Genomic DNA, 14,111 nt, shown 5'->3' on the forward strand with positions numbered 1-14,111 from the left:
ATCATCAACGATGTTTCACGAGCCGCGCCTCACCTACGTTTCCAAATCGTTCACCTTTGACCGAATGAATTTATTGCAATAAAGTATGAATGTACGCAGATCGGTCAGTTTATTCTGTTTGTATATAGTAGTTTGATCAAAGGGATCCAGAGGGTTGTGCTAGGACAATCGGCAGGGTGCGCAGGTACTAAATTTGAATTCCCCGCCACTCGTCGCTTAGGCAACCATGTTGATGCGTTGATTTTTCTGGACGAGGTAGGGGGAGACGTGTGTTTAACAGTTTAGTTGGCCTTTGTGTCTGAGTGCGGGTGGGTGGATTTGGTGATGTTTTGATCCAGTGTTTCTTACCTGAAAAGCATTTTTTGTTGTGTTTCTTTCCTCTTAACATTTTATTATTAAATCAATAGACATTTGGAAGAGAACCTCGCGGATGATGAGGTGTTTCAAGCAGTTAGTTACGTCGAGAGCAGTCGACGAAGATGCAGTTCAAAGTTTGTGAACGCAAGAGGACTACTAGTATTTGTGATTTGTTGTGTCGCTGCACTTCGGAAAGGTGCTTCGAACCGTTGAGGAAAATCTAAGACTTTGTAACTAGCAGAGGAAAGTTGAAACCATGGATTTAATTAGGACATTCTGGATCCTATGCAGCATCTTTGCGCTGGCCGCCAGCGTACAGGACTTTGAAGGTAAGAAGCGCGCTCTTGTTTTTCTTTTCTTTGGTTTTAGGTATTTAAAGACTTTCTTTTGCTGCTCCCCTCCAAGAGCTCATTACCGGTATTATCGTGGTTCTCTCAAGATGGAAGCTCTTGCCCTTTAAATTGCGCAGATCGCATGCCTTGGCAATTTGCTTGCAGCAATCATGGTATATTGTTAATAAAGGCAATAAAACGCTCCTCGATTAGATAAGGCCTTTCGTGGAAGGACGACTAAATAAAGAGGAGAGAGAGGTCCCTTGTTCTAGGAAACCACTTTGAGGATTCGCGAGCATTCTACTTTCGTGTGTTTGCTCTTCTCTTTTAGTTGTGTTTGTTTTATTCGTTTCTCTTCGGATTCTTTCTTCTCGTTCCATAGCCCCAGGTTTGGAACTGGATGGCGATTTAGTTTGCGTGAATACAGTTTGTTAGCTAGGGAGCAGTTTTGGTTCAAGGAAACATCCCATTTCCATTCTGCACACGCTAGGATCGGCGTCCAACAGATTGACCAATGACAAAAGATCTTTCTTTCTCCCTCCGCTCGGTAGCAGCTAGTCTAAGCCGGTGCATTCGAATCGCGCTTTGTTTCCAAGCTAACCGGAAGAGAAGTTCCCCTACAATGTTAAGTTACCCTCCTGTTGGACAACTGTTGCGTTTATACCTGTTGAATCACCTTGCTTAGCTGATTCTCATATTTACATTTTATTTATTGAAAGTTTACTTTAGGACACGCCTATGTGTAACGTTTATCTGAAGTGGAAGTATATTTCTATATGAATCGGTGAATTCGATTTTATGTTTCCTAGCAAATTTATTATTTTTATTTCTTTCCTACTTTGATATCCTCGAAAGCTTCGTGCACAGGAGTAGATGTAGTACAATGACTGCAAGCTGTCAAGGTTGCATCGAATGCATTTACTATATATATATATATATGCTAGAGTCTAGCTTTGTATTTATAGACACCTTGTAAAACGAGAATGTTGCTTTTCTACATACACACATGCACATACGTGCTGCAGTATATGAAAATGCAGAGTCTTGTGAGGATTTAGCGCGGGGCACTAACTAAAGTTAGAACCTGGGTAGATGGTGACCCCACTTAATCCCAATTGAACCAGAAAATCTGAGGTTTAAGATGTCGCAGTCAAGTTGAGTTCGCGCCGCCTCGCTAAGAACCAGAGAAGCAGAAGGAAGGACACGTGTTACATACTTAAAGACCCAAATTTCCAAAACACTTTTCTCGGCAATTTATTCCGAAACCTGTTTTACATTACAAATACTTATTTTCCTTCTTCCTCCGCTTCCATGTGGTATTTATGACGATGATGATAATGATTATTTTCTCTTCAGTTTCAAACTACTCTACAGCATTTAAAAGCGCATAAAATAATAAACTTGACCTAGAAGTTATGCAACGCGACTCTGAATCACACAATTTTTTCTTCTTCTGATGAATCAACATTCATCTTGATTAGAGCGTGGGTGTTAACCAACTTTCTCGATGTCGTTGGGAGGTGAAAAACAAATTCTCGTAGCTTAAGAATGCGCTTCTCCGCTTCCGCTCTCCAAATGAGTTAAACAATACCTACTCAGCAGTTGACTAATAATGCGAATGCAACGTTACCAATCGATGCTGATGATGTGACTCACGTGAAATGCGGACTCTCGTCAGCGCGTTTGAAACCAGTTTCAAGCACGAAAATTTAGATTATATTTACGAAAGGAAACGACGGTCGCACCTCCCGTACTCCGTATATTTCTCTGTAACTTTGTTGTTGATTCATTTGTTTTTTTCTTGTTGTCGTTGCTTGTCTTTTCATCAGTTTAGATACATTTTCTATTTCGTGTCGCGCACCTAAGTGCATTTAAAAGCTTATTATTATTACGAAACTACTTATAATAAGAACAGAAATGATCCGAACAATAGGCTTGCCTTTATCTGATCGATATTATTTAAACATTTTAGAACTAGGGCATTTGCTTAATGGAATCAGATCTATCAAAGGTTTTATCAGACTATTACTAATATTCGTTTAAACATTTCGTCTTGACCCGAATTGAGAAGCTCTTTGTGCTCGCTTAGGGTGGAATGGTTTACCTCAACGGAATGTTTATTTATTAATGTCTAGGAAAGACACAAATTATATACAAAAAAAACACTGATGTGTGGGATTTTCAACTGTTTTCTTTTTATTTCTTGCGTCCCAAGGGGATATAAAGCTTTAATGGTGTTTTTTCACGCCACCACCATAATTCTAAAGTTATGCTGATTTAATTACATCTTCTATTTAGTCATCATAAAGAACATAAAAAAAATCTGGCTTCAGACTTCTTTTTAGTTTACACTATATTATGCCCCTATCCGTACTAATTAATTTTCATATCCCGACAATTACTTCAGATTTCTTTTTTCAATCACATCTATTCTCTTAAATACGGGATTACAAAGTATTAGATTTAATATTTAGCAATTCGCAATGTTTAATTTTATAATATTGTTTTAACAAAATGTTTCTTTTCAAATATAATTTAAATTTTAAATATATCGGTATTTTAAACATCGGTTAAATTAGTTATATATTCTTTTTTTTTTGTTAATTGCATTTCTCAATTTACCGATACAATTTTCTCACCATCTGGTGTATGCTAATTATTAATAAGCTGCTTGTAGAAGCAACACGCCTGCCTTAGAGTTCGTTTACCTAAACACCGCAGATTTTGGTGATTCACTAGTGAGCATCTTTTAAAGTTAAGAACTTTCTAATTTTTGGAAACTCATTCAAAGCGCAGGTAATCTTAGTGCATGAGTCACAAATTATATAGTTAACTAAAAAAAAACATTACCTGGAAATTTCTATTGTGCTCTTACGGTTTTTCCAGCTTGTATTAGATATTTAGTCATCATTTAAAATCTTAGATTCTAAAGTTGTTGTTACTAAACATTATTTATTTTATGCGTTAACAATTTGTTTTGTACGCAAAGATAAATTGCTTCAGTCACCGATGACTCAGATTGGGGGAAGTTACTGCATTCTTTCATTGAGCGAAATTCATTTTCTTGAGTAGCTTATTTGGACAAAGAGAACAATACCCCCAAACTACTGGTAATCAATACCAGCGGCCTGCTGTGCATAGAAACATCTTGGTTAGGCATTTCCTGTTTGAAAAGAAACAAAAGCCGTTGATTGCGCCGGACGGGTTTGGTAAACGTATTCTTGACAGAAAATAAACGAATGTCCGTTTAGTAAACAGCATCAGGGAATGAACCAATTCCAGTTATCTGATGTACAAATATTTGCCTTTGGAAATTGCTTGAAAATGAGAAAAAAAAGGAAAACCATAATGTAATGAACTCTGCTCTGCCCGTTTTCTTCTCGCTTTACGATGATTTATTATGTAACGTTGACTTACGTGGTTTATATACGGTAGATATAATGTGCTCTCTCTGCAAGCGATAATAACGTTTAAACATCAGTAAATATTTACATTTCGAACGTTAAATGTACATTTGCCGAAAAGCAACTGTCCTCGAATTACATCCACAGTTGAAGATGATTATTAACTTAGGCCTATTTGCGAGAGTAATTGTGTCTGACACTAAAGATAAGCGGTTCTAAGTACTTGTATGATCTCATTCGCACGAATTTAATAATTGTTACAGCAGCAAGGTTCTTTCTAGAACTTATTTTTTGTTAACGAAGACGATGGTCACGTTTCTAGGATCAGAACACGTTTCATGTTTTTAATTGTCAGTCAGCATAATGAGTATTAATCCGCGTGCGTGCGTGCGGAATGCATTTAAAATGTACCGTGCTACTTCGAGAAAGGACATTTTCAGGGAAATATGTTTCGTACATAGTGTATTATTGATATTTTAACAGAGATATATTGAGGAACGTTTTGTTTGCCCAATGATTAGATTAGATTATTCAGTGGCGTAGGTTGAATGATCGACGGGGGCCTTACATCCAGACCAGAGGTATAACGTGCCTAGGTAGTCATGATAAACGACGCTTGTATAAAGCAATGACAATTTCCAGAGACTTGCGTAATGCATAATAATTGGACCCGAGCAGTAGAAGAAGGCTTCGTTAGCATATAGCACATACCATTCTTCTGATTCACACTGGGCCGACGTCGGTTCGGCATTCTTATCATTCCAATAACGGCGCCGTCTCTTCAATTCCTGGTAACAATAGTCGCGATTCCGTGAATCGAAGTGGCCATTGAAAACTGGAGTTGGTTTCCCTTTTGGACTCGTGGGAGTGTAACGAAGTAATACATTTATTTGTTTGTTTTCTTTCATGAAGGTGCCTGGACACGATAAGTAAATGTAAAGAAAAGAAAAGGAATTACAAGAGTTCCATAAGAAAGAGCAATAAGAGAGGATATTCAAAGTAAAATATTTCGTTACAGTAGAACGCGCTCGGTGCGCATATTTTTATCCTTCTCATTTCCTCGCTCGTAACAAACAGTTTTCGATGATTATATTTCGCTCAGTGCAACTTCTAAGAATAGCACCTGTACTCTCCTTCTTCATCTTGAAGTTCTTCCTAGCAGTAACGTAAGCCCAGAGTAACCGCCGTTGGGCGGAGCGAGTATACTTGCTATATACTTCATATCCTTTGCTGCGTTCAGCCACGAATGCGAGGAATTAATTATGTCGCAGAGACAGTTTCAATCGGAGGATGTAAGATTTAAGATAAACTGTTGCAGACTCTTCGGCCCGAAGAATGCGCTTAATTATTATGTGCAGCTCGCAATATTGTTTACTATTCCTCTCGCTTCTATTCTTATCGGCTGTAAATAAAACGTGATAAGAAACGGCGCCGTTCCCGAAGGGGATTGATCGAAGGATCAGGACCGGACTTACAATTCCATCCATCCCTCGCAATTTGTAGGTTTTTTTTTATCATCATGGTATGGATTATCTACAGAAGTTACATATTTCTAAATATTGGTCTTGTGATTATATTTACAGTTTCATGAATCAATCAGGATCCGTTTAAGTTCAAAATATGCTGTATTTAAAGTAAACTATCAAATGATTCATGATTTTTTCTTTCTTTGATGAATGGATTTGAAACAACTTTACCGAAATAGTATATATTTGAAGGTTGTATTAAAAAATTATGCCCGCGTTACTGCAGATAGTTAAGCTATTTCACGGAAGGTGAACATACCCAGGCCCTAATCTACCATTGTAATGGAAAATTATTGCTACCTCATTTAAATTAACTATGTATTGCATCGATTGTATTATAAAGTAAATTACGAGTGATATAATAGCATTGTCCACTGAAATTGAGTACAAATTATGGAGTTATGGTACATGCAAGATTTGTTTAAAAAATTATATAAATGTGAAGAGCTGGAATATATAGAAAATATGTTCAACTAAATATAGAAATGCACTTGTGATGTATGCATCTAAGAATAGTTTTCATGAAAATTCGAAGTTCAATAACTTGCAAATGTAATAAGTAACCGTATGGTCATCGAATTGTTTGAAAACCATTGGGACGGTCCTGCGTAGGCCAGGTGGCAAGCAGCCGGATGGGCTCACATTATTTAGACCCCTACAAAATAAGAGTACAAAAAAGAAATGTCCCAAAAGAAACAGCAGCACACCTGCCTCTACAGGTAGAAAATGCCTCGTTTTCTGGCAGAATCATACGTGCGTGATTCATCCGGAATGAAATCACTTCTTTCTAGCGAAGGGTGAGAGGGATGAATCAGCTCGACCCCTCCCAACTGCACTGTACACTATCCCATTGCAACAAAAATAAAATCGATACAGCATCTGAGTCACTTGATTGGATTATCCGGGCGCAAGCAGCACAATTCCAATTTGATTAGGCCCTTTTTGCTGTATTCTTCTGCCCGCTATAGAGGGAAGAAGGGAGTCGTAATGCATGAGTTCCGCTCCCATGAAAGCAGTAAAGTAGTTTATAATAATAGAGTTGGAATGATAATGACCGGTGAAGGAGGAGGAAGGGACTTAGGAAAGAAGGAAAAGAATGATGGATATATATATATATATGCATATATAAAATGTGAGAGTTTATTCGAGCGTGTAAAAAGGCGAGAGATGGGGTTGTTAACCACCCGTGACTTAAGTCGCGAGCTTAAGTTGGGGCGGAATGAGCCTGAACTCTTGAGTCACGAGGTTGAGACACATTTTAGTGGGTTCAATGTAATAAATTCAATGGGCTGTTTTATGTATGTATGTAACACACATACTGGGAGAGCGAGCGGCTCATAACGGACGGCATTCATTGGTAATCTTGAGTATTAACAAAAGTTTTTCAACAATGCGACGCACCGTCTCTTTCTCCGTCGTTCTTCTACCGAGAAGCCTCTCCTCTTTCTCCGCCCGACCATTTGGTTTTACTATGAGGGGACTGGTCAGGCGTGCAGAGGAGGACGTTCTTTCGTTTACTGTTAGAATTGTCATCGGTGGAAGAACGCCTTTTCGTTCCACCATTTTGCGACATTTGTCCATTTCCCACATTATTGGCCAATGAAATAATTGCGGCCGCCGCCGGAGCCGAAGAAGAATTCGCTGAAACAGCGATGATTTTGCAACACTGCACACGCCAGCACACGCATAACTTGTCCGGGGTCAGAAGTGACTCACATGCAACTTATTCAAATTATTACCCCTTTTGCATTTCTAAACTATTTTTAAAGTTCTTCTCGGAACGCTCATTACTTTCCCATTTACTTGAATACCTTCAGTAAGATATCCGTCTCCTCTGAAGGTTCAGACATCTGAATGTTGTAATCTTCAAACAAACATTTGCTGCCATAGCATATTCTTTTAAATCCAAGCTGAAAATCAAGAACATCACGTACATAAACACCAATATCGGCCTCTTTGAAAATTACATTCCGAGAAGAGTGTGGGTGGGCTTCTTTTTTTTTTCATAATATCTTTCGTCTTTACAGATTTCACTTCTGGCGCCATAAAATTCGTCCTTTAGGTCTTTAGGATTTATGTATACTTCCTTAAGTTTGAAAACGGTTTCTATTAAAATAACAAGTTTTCCAAAAAACATGTTTCTCTCCAAATTAAAAGTATTAAAAACTTGCTGTCTTATTAAAATAATAGTTATAGATTGAAGATACTTTGTTTTTAGAATTGATATTGACTTGAACGCAAAAGTATAATTTCAGTTGCCAATTAGTTCTAATCTAATATGAGTGATGGTAAATAAGGAAGGGAGTTACGAAACGATTCTCGCTTGGGAATTAATTGATTATGATTCCTTAAATTCACGGGGTCATAGTTTAATTACGGCCTTGCATTTGCAGCGATGTTCATCCGCGAGAATTTTACAATAATTGATTTCAATTTTGTAAACAATTTAATCAACTAATTCAAATGCTTCCCAAACGCCGATTACATAATCCACAAAACAGCGGTTGTGGATTACACTTAAGCAGTTCCATGTGATCAATATTGCGATATTGTGTTTGTATTGACAACCTTTGGAATGTAAGATTTCTTTTCATGTACTAATTACATTAAATCTTTAGCTCTTCGTTAATTGTTTGATACCCGTTTTGTTTTTATTACGGATATTTTTTATGTGTTCCCATATGGTATAAGAGAGTGCCTGGGAAATCCATGATAAAGCTTTTAACCGATACCCTGAAAGATATATTTTAAGTTAAAAAAAAAATAAGAAATATGAGACACCCTGAGAAACTATTTAGGGCGATCCCCTTGTCAAGTGGTCTAACAGAATACGAAAAGTTATAGATCTTGTAATGATTTAAATTGGTCTAAAGTCAAGAAGTGTGAAATTCTTCCACAGATCCGTTAATTACGTAGGATCATTGCTCCTGAAGATAATTTTAAATTAATTATTTGTAAAATAAATCGTAAACTGAAAATAGTTTCGTTCCTTTAATAATATTTACGTTTTCGCAACGTGTAAATCTGTTCTAATTTATGAGTTGCACCTCAAGAGTTAAAAATAGCGTTAAACAAACTATCGTGATTACTAATAAAACGTATATTTTTATTATTTTTGCAGAGTTGCCGCTGAACTTTCCGAACGTGGAAAATGATAGTTCCCTTACTGGAAAATTAAAAGTGGCAAGAGTATCTACCGATAACACCGACAATCATAAACCAATCTTTACGGATTGTTCTACCTACAATCCATCAATTAAGGAAGAGCAAGAAAGGGGACTGCATGTTATAACAGTGAGTTGAAACTGGTGATGTATTTAAGGAAATTGTTACTAAGCTTCTGGTTCTAGGTCCACGCAAATGATTCCGATCCGCCAGAGAACGGAGGTACAATAACTTATGCGATTGTAAAACGTGATGGAGATCGAAACTACTTTACTATCAACAATAAAACAGGCGAGATTACGACGAATCTGGCCAGTGAATTTGATCGCGATGAACCTACCAGACTGAAGGAAATATACATCACCGTCCAGGCAACCGACAATGGGAGGCCAATCCTTGCCGACATCTGTACATTCAAGGTGGTCATAGAAGATATCAATGACAACGCACCCACATTTGATCAATATGACTACAACCAGAAGGTGGCTGAAGATACGCCGATCGATCGTGAGGTGATGCGGGTGATTGCTTATGACATCGACGATGGCGTAAATGCCAAGATCACATACAGTATTAAGAATGATGGTACGTCAGCTGCCAATGAATTTGACCAGTACTTCATCATGGCCAACGATACGGGGGTTATTACTTTGAGGAAGGCTTTAAGTGACGTAAGGATTATTTACAGCTATACATTATTGGTATACTAATTTTTTGTTTTTATTGTAGAAGAAGACACAGTTTTTTTCAACCGTTTTAGCGAAGGACAATCCGATCAATCCTTTGGATGCAAAAGAAACCACAGCGAACGTTATAATAAACGTTGTTGGTGCTGACAAGAAACCTCCACTATTTACAAAGTACCCATTGACCACGACTCAACTCCAAGAGAACTATCACGATTACACGAATCCCATTGTAACACTTTCAGCAACGTAAGATAATAATACCATATAAAAATGTTGAATTTCATTAATTAATTTTATTGTATATTCCACAGTTCTAATATAGCGAAGCCAGATGTCATCTTTGACTTGGATAAAGGGCTGACTACTCAGACAAACAAAGATAATACTTTCATCATCGAACAAAATGGAACTGATGCCTACATTAAACTTGGTAGAGCATTGGATTACGAAACTGTGACTGATTATCAGTTGACTATTAGATGTACCAATCAAGATTCTTGGTCGGTGATGAGGACAATTGACATTAAGATCTTAGATGTGAACGACGAAATCCCTGCTTTCATAGAATTGGTTACTGGAAGTGTGTTAGAAAACGAGTTACCAGATGCCGAAGTGATGCAGGTCCGTGCCATCGACAAAGATGGGACATCAGCTAACAACATTGTCAGCTACGAGCTTGTGGATCACACAGAATTGTTTAAAATCGATCCAAACAACGGTAAAGTTACTACAAATACCTCGTTTGATAGGGAGAAGCAGAACGTTTATAACGTGAACATAAAAGCTAGAGACAATTCACCTAGTGCCTTAACCAAAAAGCCTTACAATTCTGCTCTGCAAACGTTCCGTATTACAATTGAAGATCGTAATGACAATAAACCAACTTTCACTAAAGATCCTTACACTGCTCAAAGAATTCCTGAAAACACGGACATCGGGAAGGTTGTGATCGAAGTGAAAGCTGTAGACGTGGACACAGCATCACTTATTAAATACGAAATTATCGAAGGTAATATTAACAACGCGTTCAATATTGAAAGCACAACGGGAAGAATAATGGTATTTTCCGAATTGGATTTTGAAAAGATTGAAAATTACAATCTTACCATACGCGCTTCAGACGGTGTATTCAATGACACCACCCATGTTCATATTGAAATTAGTAACGTCAACGATGAATTGCCTGTATTCGAGTTTTATAACAAAAACATCAGTATTGCAGAAGAGAGTATTCCAGAGAATTGCATTATTACCTTGAAAGCTTACGACCCAGACATTAAAGATCGTAATGCTGATCAAAAAATTGTTTATAGAGTAGAAGAAAAAATGACGAGGACCCTTCTAGTTGATAAATCTGGCTGCGTTAAATTGATTAAGAAATTGGATAGGGACAAGCCTTTCGGATTTGCAGCTGTACAAGCTTACATCCTTGCCTACGATGATAACGATAGCCTGACCTCCAAGTCACAGTCTGCAGAGATTTATATTATACTTGAAGATATTAATGACAACCGCCCATTTTTGAATATTACTGAAGTGGTGTGGTATGAGAATGGATTGGCGAATCAAGTTATAACGCAGCTACAAGCAGATGACTACGATGGTCCTGATAATGGACCACCTTTTAAATTCAATATATCACCAAACGTTGGAGAACTAATTACGTCAAAGTTTTATATTGAAAATGATCAGTTATACGCCAAGGATGTTTTTGACAGAGAAGAGAAGAAATTTTATGACATTCCAATAGAAATTACTGATAGTGGAATACCACCTCTAACAGGAATTAGCATTCTTCGAGTTATTATTGGTGATGAAAATGACAATGAAGCAAAGGACGGTGAAAGCAGCATCTTTGTATACAATTACAATTGGCCAGACATTGAAATTGGTCGAGTTTATGTGGACGATCCAGATGATTGGGATTTGAATGATAAGGTTTTCACCTGGGATAAGCAAAATGAAAACTTTATGCTAAATTCTGACAATGGAAGTATTATAATGAAGAGTGGAACGCAGGATGGTGAATATAGACTAAAGTTCATAGTGACTGAAGAACACCTGCCTCTAATTCCGAAGCATCAGGTATATGCAACCGTAACTATAACAGTAAAGAGCATCCCGGAAGTAGCGGTGAAGAAATCGGGATCAGTGAGGTTGAGTGGAACTAGTATTGAGGATTTTGTGGGGAAATCAAATAACAATTTGAGCAAGCGCGATATGCTGCAAAATCATTTGCACAAAGTACTAAATACTTCTTCAATTGATAATGTGGATGTACTTACGGTACTGAAGAGTCCGTCCAATGTTTCTTTAATAGATGTGCGTTTCTCAGCTCATGGTTCTCCCTATTATTCTCCTGAAAAGCTTAATTCGAAAATAAGCTTACATCAGGAACATCTCGAAAGTACATTGAAAGTTAAGTTTGATATGATTAGTATTGATGCGTGTATGCAGGAGGACGTATGCACAGATTCTTGTACTAATGAATTAAATATTGGTGATATGCCTGCTGTGGTTATGACGAACCAAACGTCTTTCGTAGGAGTAAACGCGATAGTCACGGCAGATTGCCATTGCAGTCTGACGCAACCAGAACCCTGCGAGGGTTGCGAAATGCTTGGTATCGGATTCATGGGTAATGGCTGGGCCACCTATCACAAATTCGAGACCTGCATGTATCCGGATATTCGTTTGGAAATTGCACCTCAAAACGAAAACGGATTGATTTTCTATGCGGGTCCCATGGTATACAATCCTTTCCCATACAACAGAGACTTTATGTCGCTTGAATTGCGAGATGGCTACCCCGTGCTGTTGCTGGATTATGGCTCAGGCACTACCGAAGTTATTTTAAGGCATAAGAACCTAAATGATGGCGCCAGCCACATCATAAAAATCTCTTTACGCGAGAAAGAAATCCTCTTGTCTGTTGATGATTGCCAGCAGAGTAGCTGTCAAGTATTGAAGGAACCGATAGGTCCCAACAATAAACTTAATGTTAACGGACCGCTGCAAATCGGAGGTCTTATTAAGAACATCGATGCTATGGGTAAATACCTGAAATGGGAATACAGACCCACGAATGTCGGTTTCACTGGGTGCATCAGGAACTTGACTTTCAACAACTTCGTATACAACTTGAGCAATCCCGGTGATAGTTGGAACGCGAACCCCAACTGCAATTACGGCGTCGCCAGAGCTGTATCCTTCGGAATTGATTCCAACTTCTTGCTCGTTATTTTACTTTGTTTAGGCACAATAGCAGGTAAGGATTTATTTGCCGCTGGAATGTAAGATTTTGTATTAATTGATTTCTGCTTTTTTTCAGTTTTATTCTTAGCTGTCGTTGTACACAGACGCAAACAGGACCATTGGGGAGGTAAGGATATCGATGATATTCGTGAGACGATTATCAGTTACGAAGATGAGGGTGGCGGCGAAGGCGATACCGGTTTCGATTTGTCGGTACTCAGGCGCGTCAAAGATTATCAAGCTGACTACCCAATCACCGAGAAATCACAGGAAGCACTTCCTGATATCAGTGGATTCCTCGATCATAAGAAAGTTAATTGCGACAGAGATGCCAATAGCTATCCCTTCGACGATGTACGTTATTACGCCTATGAAGGAGACGGCAACAGCACCGGTTCATTATCTTCATTAGCTTCATGTAAGTATTGTTGTCTTCATCGATAATTAAGTAGTTCTCGACTTATTTTAACGTAATATATGTTTGCAGGCACTGACGATGGTGACTTGAAATTCAATTACTTGTCAAGCTTCGGTCCGCGATTCCGGAAATTGGCTGACATGTACGGCGAGGATCCCAGCGATGTCGACAGCCAGGATGGCACCGAGGAATCCTGGTGTTAAAGACAATAGAAAACGATACTAATACATGGCGAAATTGAATCAAAACGATCAGTACTTAATCATCATAACCAAAGAGCAGTAGCCTCATGACTGACATGTAAATATGGTTTTTTGATAGACTGAGAACGCGTTTAAAAACTATATTATATATGGGATACATTAGTACAGAATCAACATGAAGAGGATACATTCCTTCAACAAAAGTGCTCTTGACACCTAATAGTGATATGAAAAGCAAAAACAAAACTAAATGAAAAGATATCATATTTTTACAATTCACTTTATTTTTTAATAACTTTATATATAAGTCAATTGTGATGAAATCGGCTTCCTAAAAGTAAAAAAATTATATGAATATTATATATATATATACACACTAAATACAGTTCAATTCTTGTGTTTCTTCGTACCTAGGTTTAATAGATATATTATTATAACATATTTTAACAATTTGAAGGGAAGATAAGTACACGAAAACAGACGAATAATTGTAAGCTGAACATTCCATTTTTTGTTTTGTTAATACGGATATTTTATTTTATTTTTTAATCCATGCACGCAGCTGAATAAATTAAACGATCTCTTTTCCAAAATAGATAAGTAAGGATTATCAATTTAATTAATTATAGGAAGGGAAGCGAAACATTTCTTATTATTATAATTAACAATATTAGTTGGTTCGTGTCGTATATTATATATTTTTTTTTTGCGAAGAATTTTTTTTATTTGTAAAAACATTCATTAAGTATTAGATTTAGTATT

The 14,111-nt window shown here is 37.5% G+C and overlaps 1 protein-coding gene across 1 annotated transcript; it reads left to right on the forward strand.

Annotated features, from left to right (window-relative positions):
- LOC108557829 (DE-cadherin) lies at positions 1–13,799 on the forward strand. The gene is made up of 7 exons (XM_017914505.1): positions 1–686; positions 8,741–8,913; positions 8,970–9,455; positions 9,514–9,719; positions 9,785–12,741; positions 12,805–13,146; positions 13,216–13,799. The coding sequence occupies exons 1-7, from the start codon at positions 614–616 to the stop codon at positions 13,347–13,349; spliced, it is 4,371 nt and encodes a 1,456-aa protein (XP_017769994.1). The 5' UTR covers positions 1–613; the 3' UTR covers positions 13,350–13,799.
- The last annotated feature ends 312 nt before the right edge of the window (positions 13,800–14,111 follow it).

This window comes from Nicrophorus vespilloides, unplaced genomic scaffold (genome assembly GCF_001412225.1).
Source record: "Nicrophorus vespilloides isolate i.1.1-1 unplaced genomic scaffold, Nicve_v1.0, whole genome shotgun sequence".
Lineage (NCBI taxonomy): Eukaryota > Metazoa > Arthropoda > Insecta > Coleoptera > Silphidae > Nicrophorus > Nicrophorus vespilloides.